The 19,134-nt window shown below is 36.0% G+C and overlaps 1 protein-coding gene and 1 non-coding gene across 2 annotated transcripts in view; both read right to left on the bottom strand.

The window, feature by feature from the left end:
* The window catches only part of LOC128866853 (uncharacterized), a 94,058-nt gene that overhangs the window by 18,327 nt on the left and 56,597 nt on the right, over window positions 1-19,134 (bottom strand). Inside the window, exons 4-5 of the mRNA XM_054107867.1 lie at window positions 14,484-14,732; window positions 4,617-4,807 (exon numbers count right to left, since the gene is read on the bottom strand). Coding sequence (XP_053963842.1) covers window positions 4,617-4,807; window positions 14,484-14,732 — 440 coding nt within the window. The remainder of the gene's footprint in view (window positions 1-4,616; window positions 4,808-14,483; window positions 14,733-19,134) is intronic.
* Window positions 1,409-1,602, bottom strand: LOC128868971 (U2 spliceosomal RNA). The gene has a single exon (XR_008455187.1). It is a non-coding gene; the product is annotated as a U2 spliceosomal RNA (small nuclear RNA).

The raw sequence follows: 19,134 nt of genomic DNA, 5'->3' as shown, positions 1-19,134 counted from the left end.
CTTGAACGGCAGAAAAAAAGGTGTTCTGCATCGCATGGTCACTGGCGATGAAAAATTGATCTATTATGATAACTATAAGCGTCGAAAATGTTCGAGCCTGCCAGGTGAACCAGGTCCATCGACAGCGAAAAAAAAATTAATGATGCTTCAAAGATTATGTTGTGCATCTGGTGGGATCAGAAGGGTGTCATCTATTATGAACTCCTTAATTCATCTGAGACCATCACTGGCGATCGTTACCAACTGCAGCTAATGCGTTTGAATCGAGCTTTCAAAGAAAAGCAGCCGGAATGGGACGGTAGATATGACAAACTGATTCTGCTGCATAATAGCGCAAGGTCACACGTTGATTAATCGGTCGATAAATATTTAGATGGACTGAATTGGGAAATCTTGCCCCACCCTCCTTATTGCACAGACATTACACCTTCGGATTACCATCTGTGCAGATCAATGGAGAGCGGTTCACTTCTTACGAGAGCATCGCAAACTGGCTCAATGAATGGATCAAGTCAAAAAAAGTCGAATTTTTCGTCAGAGAAATCCGTATGCTGCATGAAAGAAGGAGTAAAGTTGTAGCTTTCAGTGGCATGTACTTCACATAATATCATGTATTATTAAATTGATTAAATAATTCAAAACTTTGGCTAAGAAAGGATGCAAACTTATTTCCGTACCAATAAATTTTTTTTTTTAATTCCTACAAAGAATGCGTTGTGTCAGCTTCTAAAGGGAGGTGTAAGCTTCTTAAGGAGGCAGCTCCTCCATACAACCAGTTTACAGTCATTTTTGCGAAAAACTGAGAGTTTTTATTTTCTGAACATAAATTACATATTAATATTCATGCTTAAATAAACATACAACATTTTTTTTAATAAAAAAAAACTGTAGCGCCCAGCTGCTCAAACGCGGCTCCGTTAATTTGGGCCGTGGAATGTGCAGCCTCTTGTAATCAATTGAAATCAACCAGACAAAAAATTTTCAATAAAATAAGTTATTCTGCTTCGCACATACCTATTTTTAACAAAAAAAAAATACCAGTCTAACGGTTAGACGCGAAAGAAGTGAAACCTTCCGTAAGACAAACTGAGAGAGAATAAGACGAAAGCAGCATTAGGAGCGGGATAATTATAGGTTCATTATAATATTGCTATAAAGTTCATATTTTATTTTCTTCATTTTATATTATTCATCCTCAATGTTTTCAATTTCAACAAATGATACGAGTGGCTTATGATAGATAAAATATGATACAAATGCTTTGGTTTCGATGTTGTCAAAAAAAATACCCAAACGGACCGAAGAAACAGACTTACAAATTTCTTCCATTTTCGTCTACTTGTATTCATATAAAAATTTATGTCTCTTCCCACCAAAGCTAAATGTATTAGTATATTTCTTCTTGTATTCATTCAAGGCCGAAACCCCGGCGGTACTGCAATACCGGGCCAACCCGTGGCAGAGGTGGAGCAAGCCCCTAAAACACTCCGCCCATTTCCAAAAATCAGTTTAACATTTGTTGTCCTCCGACGGAGGATCTATCAGATGTTAAGCTGATAAGAACAGATACCACACTACCTAGTCAATAGATTTTCTAATAAACCTTTTGAGAATTACACGCTCACAAAAATTATTTATATCAACATATAATATAACGCTTCGTAACTAAATAACTTTTAAGCCAGCGCCCACAGCATGGCGCGGTAGCCGAGAGACTAGCAATATGGGGTTCCGATACAAAATCCTTGGTTCGAATCACAAGAAAAAATAAAAGTTATTTTTAGTTCGTCGCTACGTTTATATCAACATATAATATAATGCTTCGTAGCCAAGAGGGTCGCTTTTTCGTTTCACTTTTTCCCAAATCACTCCCAACGATTCTAAAGAAGTTTTCACTTCAAAAAGGAAAGTGAAAACTTGAAATGCAAAAGAAAAAAAAGAATTTTTTTTGTTTTACAAACAAATTAATCAAAACAATACTATTAATGATAACTAATATAAAATTGGAGGTACATGAAAAGGCCAATATATTAAAGAATAGAGTCCTGGGAAATTTTAAGTTGATATCTTGATTACTTTTTGAGTTATATTCGACAGCGCGGAAAAAACCATATTTCGAGAAAAACGCGTTTCTTTTTAAAGTTTTCGCTCTTATTCATCTGTCGTTCCACACTCATCTTTTCACTGACTTTATAAAGCCCATTTAGACTTTCTATTACGCTTAAAAAGATGAAAGATTGAAAAAATGTTCTTTAGATTGTAAATAAATTTTAAAAGTAAAAAAAAAAATGGACAAAAAAATATTACAAAAAAAATTAGAAAAAGAACCATAAACGAGTTCACTTTTAACTTCATAATTACTATAAGAATAAAACTAAAAAAAATAAATTTAATTAAATTCTAAAAAAATTCGATCAAAAAATGTGTTCTCAACTTCTTAATTAATGTAAGACACAAATTTCCAAACATAATTTACAAAAACAAATAAATAAAAAATTACCACAAAAAAATATTTTTAACGTGTGAATGAAAGTTCAAAAATATTTAAAAACAATTTAAATGGCATTTACATAGACATTTTTCTTATTAACTTCGTACTTTTAGGAGAATATTACCTATATTTTACATTATGGGGTTAAAAATAAAACCAAACTTTTTCAAATTCTCAACAAAAATTTTGCAAATAAAAATAAATGCTGAAATTAAACATTTAGGTATATATTAACATGGTATTTATTTTAAATATTTTTTTTATAAATACTCACATAGGAGTCTTTTTAAAACGATAGGACTTCCTTAAACTAAAGTAACATTTTTTTCCATACCGTTTTTTTCTTTTTTTTTACTTATTTTAAAAGGCTCAAAAGTCAAGTCACCGATAAATCCTCTGCTCATGACGAAAAGTTAACTTCAGGATTGCGAAGTATAGAAAATTCAGAAATAATCTTAACAAGAGAAGGTTTTCGCATGGAAATTCACCAGCCTTTTTGGATAATGAAAGTAAATTTGCATAAAGTGTTCCACCTTGAGCCATGGATATATAGAACGCAGGCAAAAAAGTTCAATAAAAAACTCACGGATTTGTATGGAAAACTATCTTCTGAAGTTTCAATAGTCTACCATCACCAGGATCCCAAATACAAATAACTTTCCAAACTCTCATCGATCGTTCTCTCAAAAACGGAAGTTCAGATAGACCCGACTTGTACTGCCAACTCTCAGTGCAGCTATAAGATTTAACATAGCATTTTCATTATTTGCAAAAAAATCGGTACTGTTTTTTCATCGAAATTATAAAATTTATTATATTTTAAGACTTTTATCAAAACCTGCAAAATTGAGCTGGGCTGATTTGAAAATACCTAAAGAACTCCGGTTATGTCGAATGCTTTAAACTTGTTGCAACAGATTCAAAATAATGCAATTTTTTGTTTTTTGTTTTTGGAGCACAAGTTTAAGGAAATCTTATATAACTCAGCGAAATCTCAACCTATCTAAACTTCAAAGGTATCATTGGAAAGGCATTTTTCTACACATTTTATTTCCTGCCCATATATGTCCCAAATTTTGTTTTTTAAACATTTTTGTGTAGACATTTTAAGCATAAACTCTTTTATCATCTGAGGAAAATTTTTTGACAAATTTCTTATAAAAAACTCGATTTTTGAAGGTATTTTCAGATAAATCAAAATATGTTTCTAAAATAAATACAAGTTTGGGGAAAAAGAAATCTATTATTTTTATATTTTATTTTGCGCAAAAGGTTTAAATATAATATGTGTTATGGTCTACCTTTAGCTCCTGGGCTATTAACATTTCGGTCAACTTTGATTGTTTCTGTGATTTTATCGACATTTCCGACCTTATTGACATTTTCTTTCACATCAAAAATGCCTGGATGAAATCGACGAAACCCAATTTGCACATAATTAGTTGTTGCAGTATCGGCACCATAAACACTATTCTCAATTTCAGCGGTCTTGCTTGCATTTTCGCCTTTCTCACAGTTAAACTATAAAATGTACCGAATTTTCTCTTTGTTGACTTCCATTGTAAACGATTTTTTTTTTAGTGTGAAATGTCACCTTAATAACGAGCTTAAACTTAAAATTGTTTGGCCGATACTTTACGAAATATCGAGTACCACAACCATCTATCGAGAAAATAATGGATTTATTTTTCCCCTAACTAATATTTTGGCGGACGTCTTAAACTATTATATAATAAATTGATTCATTTCACTGAAAACCCCCAATTCTGTCAGTGAGGCACCCTGATGTGCATGTATGGTAGGAAAACTAGGCAGCCAATTGATTGCCTAGAAAATTGTTTCAAATTGAATCCCTTACATTTCTAGTATATTTCATTGATATTTTCCTTGTGCTGTGGCAAGTGACCCATTCACTCTACTTTCCACATGCACGCCCAACTGATGTACTATGCAAATTAATATTTGGCCACCTCAGCAACAGTTTACACGCTTGCGGTTTGCACGCCCCTGATCATCTACTCACGCATCACACCACAATTATTCCACCTCTTCGATTGTTGTCCATTCATCCTTTTATTTCTTTTACATTTTTTTGCTTCTGTATTTCATATTTTTTGCTACTTACCACATTTTCATCATCACAAAGGTCAAGTGCTGAATTTTCATTACTGTAAAAGCAACGCTCATACCGCTCTGCTAATTTATGCGAATCCTCAATGAACTGCGTCGAGTTGGCGTAGCGTCGAATGAATACAAATGCATCGTCGATTAGTTTCGGTGTCTGGCGTAGCTGTAGGTGCACCGATTGTTCGTTGTCTGCAACAGCAAGATGAAAAAATATGAAACAATTGTATTGAAAATCCACAAGGTAAGAAATAGAAATCTGCAGTATATAGGTTGGCAAAAAAAAGAAAAATTATGCAAAAAGGGGTTCAGAAGAAATAATGAGGCACATGGACAGAGTCAAATACAACTACGGTCATACAAATGCACTCAGGTGGTAAGCTCGAATTTCAAAGGTAATAGGGTGGCACAATTTGCGTAATCGCCGACGGCCGGATATATCTAGAAGAATCACCAGATAAACAAAGAATGCATTTAGAGACAGCCGAAGGCATTAGCGCAAGGCTGAAAGAGAATGGTACTACCGCAGTTTTAGCAAGAAGAATTAACCAAAGATTAAAGCAACTAATTTAATAGCGCGATATCTTATCAAAAGAGATGGTTGAGAAAGTACGGAAAGTTGCGCGTATCAACTCTTAGTGAATTTAGTAGAATTTAGTAGAATTAACTGTTGAAATGACGTAATTGTGGAGTTTGTTTCTATGCAAACAACTTTTTCCCATCTTCTTTCTTCGCATTGACCTACCTAGCTTTTAAGACTCCAAATGCGAATACCCCATAGAAAAGATTCTCAGACCAGAGTTATAGGGTGACAGTTTTACCATAATTATACTAACGGCTCAAAAATGGAAAATGACACTCGATCGGGAGTGGTCTCGGAACAATTATCCTTAAATTAAAAACAATAAGGCAAATGGACCTACTCCTAGAAAAACTTTACCATTTTCGTTGATAGTCAAGCAGCGATCAAAGCACTGGCTTCAGCGCATATCTATTCAAGATGTGTTAAAGAATGTAGAAGGTCGCTCTCGCTTATCCAACAACACAACATCACTTTTTGTTGGGTCCCCGGCCAATCTGGATTGGAGGGAAATGAAAGAGCGGATGAGTGTGCAGGGAAAGACTCTGAGTTTGATCTTCAGCGAGTGGTAGAGGGCATCCAAAGCGCTCTGGCCAAAACTGAATCTTAAAAGGACAAAATGTCTGTTTGGATGCAACAGATCAACTATCAGCGTCCTCAGGAGTGTTATAACGGGGCCCTACACTATTGACACACTAGCCAGTAGAATGATTGTACCTAACAATTACGTCTGCAGGAGTTGGGGAGATGAAGAAGGAATTGAGTCGGTGCAACACTTCCTATGCAAAAGCACCTCCAAGAAGCCGTGCAAAATATTTTGGGAATGGGAAATTTGCAAAATATGGAGGGACTAGTTACCTCTTAAAAGGATCTAAGTGGCTTAAGCAACTTAGTTCTTCTTCTTAATTGTCGCGTTAATCGCTTAAACCATTTTAGCCGAGTTTAAATAAGCGCGCCAGTCGTTTCTTGCTCGTGCTAATCGGCGCCAGTTGGACACACCAAGTGAAGCCAAGTCGTTCTCCACCTGATCTTTCCAACGCAGAGGAGGCTTTCCTCTTCCTCTGCTACCACAAACTGGTACCGCATCGAATACCTTCAAGGCCGGAGCGTTTGTATTCATTCGGACGACATCCCGACTAGAATTACAGTGAGGCATGTCGAAGAAGCAGTTAGGCACGCCTCACTATTACCTTACCAGGCCCACGTCAGGCAAGGCAAAGATTGGCATGCCAGAACAATACCAAATTTGGTTGTGGTCACGAAAATCTGTGGCAGTGTCGCACTTAGGCATAAATTGGAATCCCTAACTGATTTGTAGAAGGGCATCCGAAGTATTACCAAAGTTCGGTTTTTCGAACCTGCGCCTAATGAGGCAGATGTGTGGCGAAACCTTTCGGGACTTGAGCCTAGTTTGGCTGCCTTATTTGCGCCTAATCACCGCCTTACCAAAATTTATGTCTATGTCATCGTAAAGCTCATACAGCTCATCGTTTCGTCGCCTGCGATATTCGCCGTTGCCAACGTGCAAAGGTCCAAAAATCTTTCGCAAAAACTTTCTCTCATACACTCCAAGCGTCACTTCATTGGATGTTGTTATCGTGCACGCTTCTACGCCATACGTTACCAACTTAGTTAGAGGATAGAAATTTAATGCAGGTATCACAATGGGACATATAGTATGTTAGACAAGGTGTGTTTTGTCTTAAACAAGCAACCTGGCTAACCTAGTCTAGCTTTTCATTTGTGTTTAAAAGTCTTCGCTATTTCGATACTCTCTTATTAATTCTTTCACATGCCACATCAAATATTATGCCAGGACAATTTGGCTTTTAACCCGGGCTTTATTTGGCTATTTATTGGGCTATAAAACTGCATACTTAGAAAAATTCTGATAATTCTGGTTAAACAGTTTAAAGTTTTTATGAAATTTTCTTACAAATCTTCAAACATTGCGTTTCATTGTTTTTTTTATAGTAAGAACTAAATTTATTAAATTTTTTTAGAAAGTTTGAAACGTTGCGTTCCATGGTTTTTGATGTAGGATGAACTATATTAATATAAAAAAATGGTGTTTTTACAATTTTGAAACGGGGTGTATATGAGAAGAAAATGTAAGTGTGCTAATTATTAGGCGCAAATTTATTGAAAAGGAAAGAAACGGATTTATTTTTATTGTGAAATCGTGGAATTTTAATAGATGTGCTATTTTAAGGTTTCTCATGTACATATATGTTATGAAAAAGTTATTTTTAAAATATCTGAAAATTGTATTTTTCACTGGTAAACCGTATTTCTCTTCAGAGATGATCAATATATGAAATCCGAATAATTATTTTTTAATGATAAAATGTATTGACGACTTTTTACAGGCACTCAAAATGTGCTAATAAATGAATGAAAAATATTGAGCGATTTTTATTTTTTTATTGCGATTTTTTGTAGTCCACCCTATGATTTGCCTTACATTGGAACCTAGTATATATATGTATATGTATATATAAAAGATGCACTGTGAGTAATAGCCCTTGTTGCATACCACACTGTATACTCTTCAATCAATGCTGCACTACATCTACATCTCCTAATACATTGCTTTTTCCCTCGTCTCACACGCACCATAATTCAGTTGCATTGACCGGAATAATAAGTTTTGCTTCAGAAGCCGCATACAATAAAATCAAAGAATGCATTAAATCATTTGCGGTAATGAGCCAAGTGCAAAATATAGATAAAAAGTAGCGCCATATTCAGAGTATTTGAAATGAAAGGCTATGCAGCCAGCCGTAGTTTCGGCAACAAAATAAAAATATTCAAAAGATTTGAAAAGCAATGTGAACCAAAAAACGGGGATCATGGCCTTTAGGTAGTGGATAAATGTATTTGTGAGTTAAAATAGAATTACTGTAGTAGCCTACAAAGCTTCAGACAAAAATATTTATATATTTCGCGTGTTTGCTAAAAACTCCTCTACGTAAATCAATGGCCAACGCTTTTGAAAAAAAAAAATATGTACATTAGGATGGTTCATATTTAAATTTTATATAAAATCGTTAAAATATAACACTTAAATAAGGTTATTTATATGTGAACCTTTAAAAAAAAGTTAAAATAAATATTTAAACAATAATTATTAAGACTATAGACTATCGCAAATATCTCTTCTTGAAAAATATTAATTTCAATGATTCTCTATGAAGTTTTTTCCCATATATTTATGTAGATTAGGATGGCCCAAACAATTTTTTTTCTTGATGATCACACCTTAATATGATATATAGCCAAAACACTGAGATATCTATTTTTTTTATATTTTTTTATTTAATATTTACCCGTGCCGCCCCGCTTTAAAAATTAGTATTGAACTCCATGGGAAAATACTTTTTCCATTAATTAGGTTTAAATTTTTACAGATCTCCTTTAATTAACTTCGTTTACTTTACGATCTTTATACTTAAAAAAATTAAACTATAAATACAGGGATTCTGAAATCGCCCCGAGTTGAAGAAAAACTAAAAATTAAAAGTAATAGAATAAAAATTAAAAACAAAAAACACATTTTTAATTAACAAAAAAATAAAAAAACAAACAAAATTAAAAAAAAAAAATTTTTTAATTTTAACCTAATAAATTATGTTCCGAAATTGTTTACGCAATTTATTTGTTGACATTTGATAACTTTTTTCCTACCTCAGGGTTCCAATAAAAACAGTTTAATTTTATTATTATTGATTGGTTGTTTGTGCACTGCGACCTGAATAGATCTATTGTGCAGCCATGTAGCCTACTCGAACAGTTTTAGGCTATTAATAAATCCTAAAGTTGCTGTAGGCTTAATTTCTACCAGGAGGTTTGGATTTATAGCCCCATTTCTCAGGTAATTTAATCTGCGTCGTGCCACTGCTGGGCAGTCGCATAGAACATGTTCTGCTGTTTCTTGTGCCTCTTTGCAGAGTATACAAGAATCGTTTTCTATCATACCTATCTTTTTCATGTGAGAATTAAGTTTACAGTGTCCTGTTAGTAGGTGGGTAGGTAGATAAAATGGCAAGAGTACCACAGGCACACTTCAAGAAGCACTTACTTGCCGTTTTTATACCATAATGTGGACCACTCACTACCTATGCAAGGAAAAATTGTTTGGGAAGAGAAACCTTCTACAGCCATGAGGCAAACCTCCATCTGTCTTGCGCTTTTTTAGAAAGAAATTGTGTAGTTTCCCTTTAGCAGCGGACAAAGGGACACCGATGTCTGAGTAGTAGTTCAGTGTACAGTTTTATGTCCTTTCTGCTTATGTTAAGGATTGCTTCTGCCTTTATCCGTTCTGGATCTATGAGTCTTTACGATTGCCGCATGTCCGATTAGGCTCTCCAGTAATCGATTAGGCCTCGTTGTTCTTGCTCACGTAGAAAGGCGCTTTTGAAGCTGTTATTTACCCCGCAGAAAGGTTCAGGACCTATGAAGGGAGAGTTTGCCCCCTTTTTCGCTAAGGTATCCGCAATTTCATTTCCTTCATGCCCCTCATGTTCCGGAACCCACATCAAGGCAACAAAGTTTCTTGATGCCAGGGTGTTGAGGATTTTAAGACATTCCCAAGCCAACCTTGATTGAAATGAGAAGCTATCCAGCGATTTTAGAGCTGTTTAACTGTCAGAGAGAATGTTAATATTGGCACCGCGCGTGCCTCTCCGTAGACAGTTTAATTGTTATTATTGTTATTTTGGCCTGGTGTACAATATTTGCACATTGAAGAGAGGATAATAATAGGACTATGAATAAGTTCGTTACGGTTTTACAACAGATGGCGTAACTTGATTATTATTCCATCGATCCACATTTCCAAACATTCATTGGAGAGCTACTGTCGTAAGGCACAAACGTCAGTATAAGTTTTTTATTTGAAGCGTAAACAACAATATTTTTACCACACTTGAAAATGTCGAATTTCGTGCCAAATAATGTGTTTTTGCGGGGAATTCTTCTTCATTATTTTAATATGAAGAAAAAAGCAGCCGAAAGTCATCGTATCTTGGTGGAAGTTTATGGTGAGCATGCTCTATCTGAGCGAACGTGCCAGAAGTGGTTTGCACGCTTTAAAAGTGGTGATTTTGGCTTGGAAGACGAAGAACGCGAGGGTGCGCCGCCAAAGTTCATGGATACCGAATTGGAGGAATTGCTCGATCAAGATCCGGCTCAAACGCAAGAAGAGGTTGCAAAAACTTTGGGAGTTGATCAATCAACCATTTCCAAACGTTTAAAAGCCATGGGAATGATCCGAAAGGTAGGCCATTGGGTGCCGTATGAATTGAAGCCAAGAGACGTTGAACGCCGTTTTATGGCATGCGAACAACTGCTTCAACGGCACAAAAGAAAGGGTTTTTTGCATCGAATTGTGACTGGCGATGAAAAGTGGGTCCATTACGACAATCCAAAACGTCGGGCAACGTATGGATACCCTGGCCATGCTTCCACATCGACGTCGGCGCAGAATATTCATGGCCTGAAGGTTATGCTGTGTATCTTGTGGGACCAGCTGGGTGTTGTGTATTATGAGCTACTGAAACCGAATGAAACGATTACGGGGGATGTCTACCGACGACAATTGATGCGTTTGAGCCGAGCACTGCGAGAAAAACGGCCGCAATACGCCGATAGACACGACAAAGTTATTTTGCAACATGACAATGCTCGGCCACATGTTGCACAAGTGGTCAAAACATACTTAGAAACGCTCAAATGGGATGTCCTACCCCACCCGCCGTATAGTCCAGACCTTGCGCCATCCGATTACTATCTCTTCCGATCGATGCAACATGGCCTGGCTGACCAGCACTTCCGTAATTACGATGAAGTCAAAAAATGGATCGATTCGTGGATTGCGGCAAAACCGACCGAATTTTTCACAAAGGGAATCCGTGAATTGCCAGAAAGATGGGAAAAAGTAGTAGTAAGCGATGGACAATATTTTGAATATTAAATTTGTAACCATTTTACGTCAATAAAGTTTCAAATTTCGAAAAAAACCGCACGAACTTATTCATATTATATCACATAGATAATCTCGATCTTTAAACATTTCATACCAAATTTACGGAAAAGTCCATTTTCCCGTGGGTATTCAATAATAATTTTCAAAGCGATGGCGGTAAGGATAAATACCAAATAAAAAAAAGGTGGTGCTATTAGCCTAATTTTTTTTGTTACATTGGTACACTCTTGTTAGACATATGAACGTATATGAAGTTGCATTTCAATCTACCCATTCATTCTTTATTTACAAGACATTTAGTATCGACGTGTCACAATATTTGTAATTTAGAAAGTTTAACAACAAAGCAAATTTGTGAACGAATGTTGAAAGTGTCTAAAGTTGAAAGTGAAAGGGGGTTTCTGAATATAAACGGCCGTAAAAGCCTTGAAGACGATCCACGTCAAAGACGTCCAAAAACAGCAACAACACCAGAAATCATAGAAAAAATACAGGATATCGTATAGGAAAATTGTCAAGTGACTGAAAGAGATTGAGTAGAAGCACTAGGCATCTCACTGGGTAATGCAAGATATATTTTGACTGAAGTATTGGGGTTCAGAAAGCTGTGTGCATAATGCCGCATTCGCTAATAATGAAACCAAAACACATTCAAATGCGACTTTGTCAGCAACATTTAGAGCGTTTTCAAAAGGGCGAAATGAGTTTTGTACATCGATTCATCAGATGGATAAGACTTAGGTCTATCGCCATGATCCTAAATCAAAAGATTAGGCTAAAGAGACGTGTGAGCCTGGTCCTTCGTCTCCGAAACGAGTTCGTGTCCAGAAATCGGTCAAAAAGGTGAAAGCATCCGTTTTTGTGGGATGCGAAATGAATTTTGGTTGTGGATTACTTACAAACTGGTATACTTGCAATCAATTTTGAATATTATTGTAACCTTTTAGATCAGCTGAAGGAAAAAAATCGTGAAGAAAGGCTCAGTTTGTAAAAGAAACAAATTCCTTTTCATCAGGACAATGCACCGTGTCACAAGAGCATTTTGACAATGGCTAGAATCCATGAATTAAAATTCGGATTGTTGGAGCATCCACCGTATTCACCAGATTTAGCCCCTGTCGACTTCCATCTGTTTCCAGACCGAAAAAAATGCAAGCGTTTTTCATCAAATGATGAGGTCATAACAGCTGTGGAAGCGTATTTTGCAGCCCTTCTAGATTTTCACATCAGGGATGGAATTCATAAATTGGAATCTCGTTGGAACAAGTGTCTTGATGTTCAGGGAGACTATATTGAATAATAAAGTGTATTTTAAACCATTAAATTTTATTTTTCTTATCGAACCACATAACTTATTGAACAACGTAGTATGTATATTCAAGGTTTAGCTTTTTGTGGAACACCCTATAGGACTATGAATAAGTTCGTGCGGTTTTTTTTCGAAATTTGAAACTTTATTGACGTAAAATGGTTACAAATTTAATATTCGAAATATTGTCCATCGCTTACTACTACTTTTTCCCATCTTTCTGGCAATTCACGGATTCCCTTTGTGAAAAATTCGGTCGGTTTTGCCGCAATCCACGAATCGATCCATTTTTTGACTTCATCGTAATTACGGAAGTGCTGGTCAGCCAGGCCATGTTGCATCGATCGGAAGAGATAGTAATCGGATGGCGCAAGGTCTGGACTATACGGCGGGTGGGGTAGGACATCCCATTTGAGCGTTTCTAAGTATGTTTTGACCACTTGTGCAACATGTGGCCGAGCATTGTCATGTTGCAAAATAACTTTGTCGTGTCTATCGGCGTATTGCGGCCGTTTTTCTCGCAGTGCTCGGCTCAAACGCATCAATTGTCGTCGGTAGACATCCCCCGTAATCGTTTCATTCGGTTTCAGTAGCTCATAATACACAACACCCAGCTGGTCCCACCAGATACACAGCATAACCTTCAGGCCATGAATATTCTGCGCCGACGTCGATGTTGAAGCATGGCCAGGGTATCCATACGTTGCCCGACGTTTTGGATTGTCGTAATGGACCCACTTTTCATCGCCAGTCACAATTCGATGCAAAAAACCCTTTCTTTTGTGCCGTTGAAGCAGTTGTTCGCATGCCATAAAACGGCGTTCAACGTCTCTTGGCTTCAATTCATACGGCACCCAATGGCCTACCTTTCGGATCATTCCCATGGCTTTTAAACGTTTGGAAATGGTTGATTGATCAACTCCCAAAGTTTTTGCAACCTCTTCTTGCGTTTGAGCCGGATCTTGATCGAGCAATTCCTCCAATTCGGTATCCATGAACTTTGGCGGCGCACCCTCGCGTTCTTCGTCTTCCAAGCCAAAATCACCACTTTTAAAGCGTGCAAACCACTTCTGGCACGTTCGCTCAGATAGAGCATGCTCACCATAAACTTCCACCAAGATACGATGACTTTCGGCTGCTTTTTTCTTCATATTAAAATAATGAAGAAGAATTCCCCGCAAAAACACATTATTTGGCACGAAATTCGACATTTTCAAGTGTGGTAAAAATATTGTTGTTTACGCTTCAAATAAAAAACTTATACTGACGTTTGTGCCTTACGACAGTAGCTCTCCAATGAATGTTTGGAAATGTGGATCGATGGAATAATAATCAAGTTACGCCATCTGTTGTAAAACCGCACGAACTTATTCATAGTCCTATAAATTACTACTAAGAATTGTGAACGCTGGTTAAAAAATATCTACTATAGAAGCATAATAATTAAATATTTAATTGCAATGAAAAAACTTATTTTAGTAAATATTCTATTCATACTCCACATTTGCTCACCAACAGAGTCGAATGGCAGCAGTCGAATTTCCACAGTTTCCACAAAAAGGGAAAACTTATTAGTACAACTCTACTAAATCGAATGTAATATTCCAATTTGACTTGCTTTCTGATATTTGCAATTCCAAGTTTTCTTAAAAATTTTTGTTTGGTCAAAAAGTTAAACAGAAGTTCCGCTAACTATTTTTTGGCAGAGTAAAAAATGTGTACGGCAAAAACTGTGAATTGAAAAGTCATTTCGCTAGCAATTTCTGATCGCACCTTTACTGTGGCTTTTACATACAGTTTCAATCCAATAACACTTATCAGTAGATCCATACATTTGTAAATACATATATTATGTAAGTGCTCACTAAACCACTCCAGCACACACCCCAACTAACCTTAAACTCTCATTTTTATTCACGAACCTACGAATGCATTCACGCAAAAGCACATTCCAATTGGAGCAAATAATGCAATGTGATTGCCGTCGGTTTACCTTTTATTTGTACAGAAACAATCTCTTCACTTTGGCTTGCCGTTTGCGCTTGGGCGCCACTTTGACGTTCTGCGGTGGCGCTGGTGTCAGAACGTTTGACACGATGCCAGGTTTTGTGCGCTTTTTCTTGTTGCTCATATTGTTGTTTTTGTTTTGCCTGTGTTGAAACAGCAGCACCAGCACTGGTTGCTCCATCGACTGCATTGGCATCTGTTAGATGTTGCAAATGCACCAATTTCAGTGGACGCCCTGCAAGCAAAGATCAATGTTGTAATTATTGTCACGCACAAACATGTGTATACTTTCATGTGATAAAATATAAATAAAATACAAACATGTATTTAGTAATAAATCCCCATGGAAGCAGAGGTGTGTCCACTGTCTGTCGGTATTTGCTCTATTTCAGCTTCTATCTATTCTACGTACTCATACCTACATATATGTCTATGTACTTGTCTGCCTTTCTGTCGTTTTTTTTTATCCGTTTGTCTATTCGAGTGTACCGCCTTTAGCAGCTTGAAGTGTTGTTAGTGATTGCTCGCAGCCACTGTTATTGATTCCACTTGGAATTCATAGTCAGTAGTGCAAATTGCGATGCTGTCGATATCGAAGATCAGATATTTTAAGATTTATTATAAATGTTTATGTACGATTATTATAGAGTGCATTAGGGTGCCACACAAAACCAAGTTTCGGTTTTCCACCGGAATTATAAAATTTATTATCTTAAACCAAAATATGTCGTGAAAAATTAAGCTTTTTGTTGAGCTGGACCGATTTGAAAGTACCTTCAAAAATAATTTTTCAAAAATAAAATTGGTTTCTAAAAACATATTTTTTAAAACAAATGCTATGTGTACTTTATTACATCCAAATTCAATGGAATATAAAACGGCGAACTCGAACTGTAAATTCTAATGGAATTCTGATGGAAAGTTCTTAATTTTTTTTTCCTATTTGCACAAAGTTTGAAATTTTGATTTATATAAATGGTCAAAACTTGTCAATAAGACCATGAGCTATAGATATAAAGTGCATTTCATGTATACCTATGTATTTATATGTATGGATAAGTTCAGTTGAGTTGGGTAATTTGAGATTGAGGTGAGTGCGTTTAGTGCATTCAGGTGAGGTGTGGCGTTCTGTGTTTTCCGATTTGCCAAAACAAAAAAAAATTAACTCACAAACAAATCTTTATTTCTTGTCAGAAAAATCTTATGTAAGTAAATTACGTATGTACGAGTCATGTCAGTAATGCACTTCTCTGCACATGCAAATAAAAAAAAATCAAACATTTTAGTACCAAATTTGAGTTAGAAATGCCTTTTGATTTGGGCTCGTGTCATATCTTATAGCTTAGACAGACGGCGGTATTAATCGGGTGCATCGGCGCAGTTAAATCAGATTAAAGTTGTAGTGTGACAGACAGCTGTTGCGGATTGGTAAACAGGTGATTTGCTTATTGGATAGTTTTGCCAGTAAAAGACGGGAACAAATACGGATATTAGGTGCCCTGATAATAAAAAATAATTATTTATTTAAAAGAAATCTTAAATTGCAATTTCTCAAACTGCTCCGAAATATCAAAACAATTAATCTAATTTGAAACGTATTAGTGCAAACTAGCATTGCATCTAGTCTTTCTTGTTATTCTCTTTGAAAGCTTCATTATTTTTCATTCACAATAGACATGAACTGCCGTTTTTCGGCAATACTTCCATCGAAAACTCCCCTAATCTGCTTAAAGCTTTTAAGAAAAACGTTTTCTTCACACACCAACTAGTTGCACTTTCTTTCTGACTTAATTCCGAATTAAGTCCTTTTGTCCAAGCCATTAAAAAAGTACCTAGAGTACATAATCTACAAAGGCATTCAAACTTTTCACTGTTTACTGGTATCCAGAGGATTACCTAAAGCCCTGGGCTCTTACGTTGTAATACAAGGCAAGGAAGGCACCCTTTAATACGACAACCGCACAAAAATTTTCAAATTTCGCACCTTATATCTCCCTTTCGCAAATGTGGCGCTATGTTATGCGAATGTAGCTGTTAAATGACTGCAATATTTGCAATTTTTCATCTACAATTGAAAAGCAAACGGACATGTGGCAGTGGCAGACGTTCTTTAAATCAACTCTCTTAGACCGTTGCCGATCCTGTGTGATAATATACAAATATAAGTAAAATGCAAAATATTAATTATAAATCGTTTATATTAAGCCCTTGCTCCTAGCCTAGAAGAGCGCCTATCTAACAGCCAATGATCGGTGACACAAGCCACGACCTTCGAGATGTTTTCTCCTGAGAGGTTGATCAATTCTGCTGACCTTTTTTTATCTCTTTGCGGTCAAATTAGGTTGCTTTTTAACACAAGTATTTTCTTCTCTCCATGACCTATCCGCCTTCTGGGGAATTTTATTTTTTATCCTTAATTTGCATGTTGCCTTAGAAATTCCAACATCGCCTCTGTTTTCAAACAATGGAAGATTAGTACTCTTTCTGATTAGCCCAGCGGACTTGCAATTTTCTTCAATATTTCTATGTAAAGGAACCCATTTAAGACTAGCCTTGAAGACGGTGCTAAAATCATTTAAAGCTGCCAGGCATTATTGAGCAACCTTACTCCTTCAAAGAAATCTTCACACTCTTGAAAATTAGCGGGAGACTGTAGGCAGTCTTTGTCTCCTTGTAAAGAGAATTAGTTCAGTTTTATCGGGGTTTACATATTATACTAAGTGTGACCAAATTAGAGCGCAGAATATACGTGAGTGTGTTGGGGTACTTGCCTTTAACCGCGATTGCCAAATCGGGAGGGTAAGCTGTGACGTGGCAACACCCTCTCTCTAAGATCAGCAACAAGGAGTTCACTGGCAAAATCTAGAGGAGAGGGGAGACCTCTTCCTGAAGAGTTCCTCTGAAGACCTGTATACTTATTATTGTTTTACCCAATCTGGCAATTAACCTTTCTTCTGACAAATATAGTCTCGATCAGAGTGGCAAGAGCACCCGTTATGGCGTATTTATTAATATTATTAAAGGCTCCTTCAATGCCTATAAAAGCTTCCAACACAAACTCTTTTTCTGCAAGGCTTTTTTCCACGAACCCAACAAGCTAGTTTAAAGGCGTTTCTGTAGATATGCCTTTTATGTAGGCATGGAGAACCTGCTGATTCGTAAAAGGACCCGTAAATATTCATCGACAATCCTTTTTAGAGTTTTGAGGAGGAAAGACGTGAGCCTTATAGTTATTAATTCTTTAGGATTAGTGTGTGAGAACCTGTCTGACTTTAGTATGAAGAAGACTTTCGTCTCCATCCAATACTAAAACTAAACCAGAATCAGTCCATAACGTTACAAACTTCTGAAATATAGCTTGGTATGGCTTGTTGCACTGGCCATGCATGCCGATCATGTCCAATAAATTGTTGATATACACCTTAGGTAAGAAATTTTAAGGTGGTAAAAAGTTACACCATATCAGAGACTGCGATATTCGACTGTAGATCTTTGAGAGCATTTTAATTCACTTTGCATGCAGTCCAGCAGGTACTTAAATGCTTCTTTACTCAACCGAACATTTTTTGCACAAAACTGAGGTTTGTTTTTAAATTTGTATGCAGAGTAAAAAACGCCAACATTGGGGCACACCTTTTATCACCTGGGGTCATTATATTCGAGTTATCTCGCATAGTTCTCTTCTCAACCCTCTCCTGTCTCAGAAAATCATCCCATGAAGCAAGGGATTTCATATGTACATAATCAATCTGATTAAATGTTTTTATTACATTCGTTTTGTTTCTATTTCTTTGACGTTTCTCTCAGTAATACCAATTTGAGGAAGAATTAAGCGAAAAAGTAAAGTGGGCCATATTGATAGAGATTCGAAAGCAATAAAGAGTGCGAAGTGTCTCCCACATCGCATTTAGTTTTCGAATTGCATTGCTTTGCGTATGGAATTACAGAGTAACCCCTCAAAGCAAAAGCATACAAAAAAATTTACAAATGTGTTTACAATTTGATGGCAAAAATGCAGTGGCTTATTTAGCCTCTTTAGAGCAGTAAAACCAAATTAAGTGAATAGTCAATAAAATCAGGCATTACTTTTGAAAACAAATGTAGTATACTAGGGAAATACCCTTTTTACACATAGATTTAATCAGTTATCTGTTCATGGCAAAGTTGAATGAAACTTGCGTTACCAACGTCATTCACATCAAGTGATTGGCAGGCTTTTAATTTTTAATAAACATTTTGTAATTCAAATCATAAAATCAGCAAAATCATCATTTTCACTTTTAGACTAAAAAAGCACGATTAAAATTATTCACAAATGTATGTACGTAAATAAGTATGATTACAATAAATCAATATTAGAAATTTTTACTTTTTTATTTTTTTGTATTATTTTTTTTTTTCATTTCTATTTATTATTTTAAATATTTCTACGTCTATAAACGTGTTTAAATTTTTGCTGATAAAAACAAAAATTTCATCAAACACACAAATGATTCCGTTCAAGATTGAAGTTTTTAATAAGCAATTCTACTATAAGCAAATATGATGTTCAAGTGGCGCAAAATTAATAATTTGGTTTTGAAACACTTTTCACTAAATAAAAAAGTTTTTTTGAGTGATGGAAATATTTATTTTGA

Source organism: Anastrepha ludens, chromosome 6 (assembly GCF_028408465.1).
Source record: "Anastrepha ludens isolate Willacy chromosome 6, idAnaLude1.1, whole genome shotgun sequence".
Taxonomy (NCBI): Eukaryota; Metazoa; Arthropoda; class Insecta; order Diptera; family Tephritidae; genus Anastrepha; species Anastrepha ludens.
This window is presented reverse-complemented; position numbering and strand designations above follow the sequence as displayed.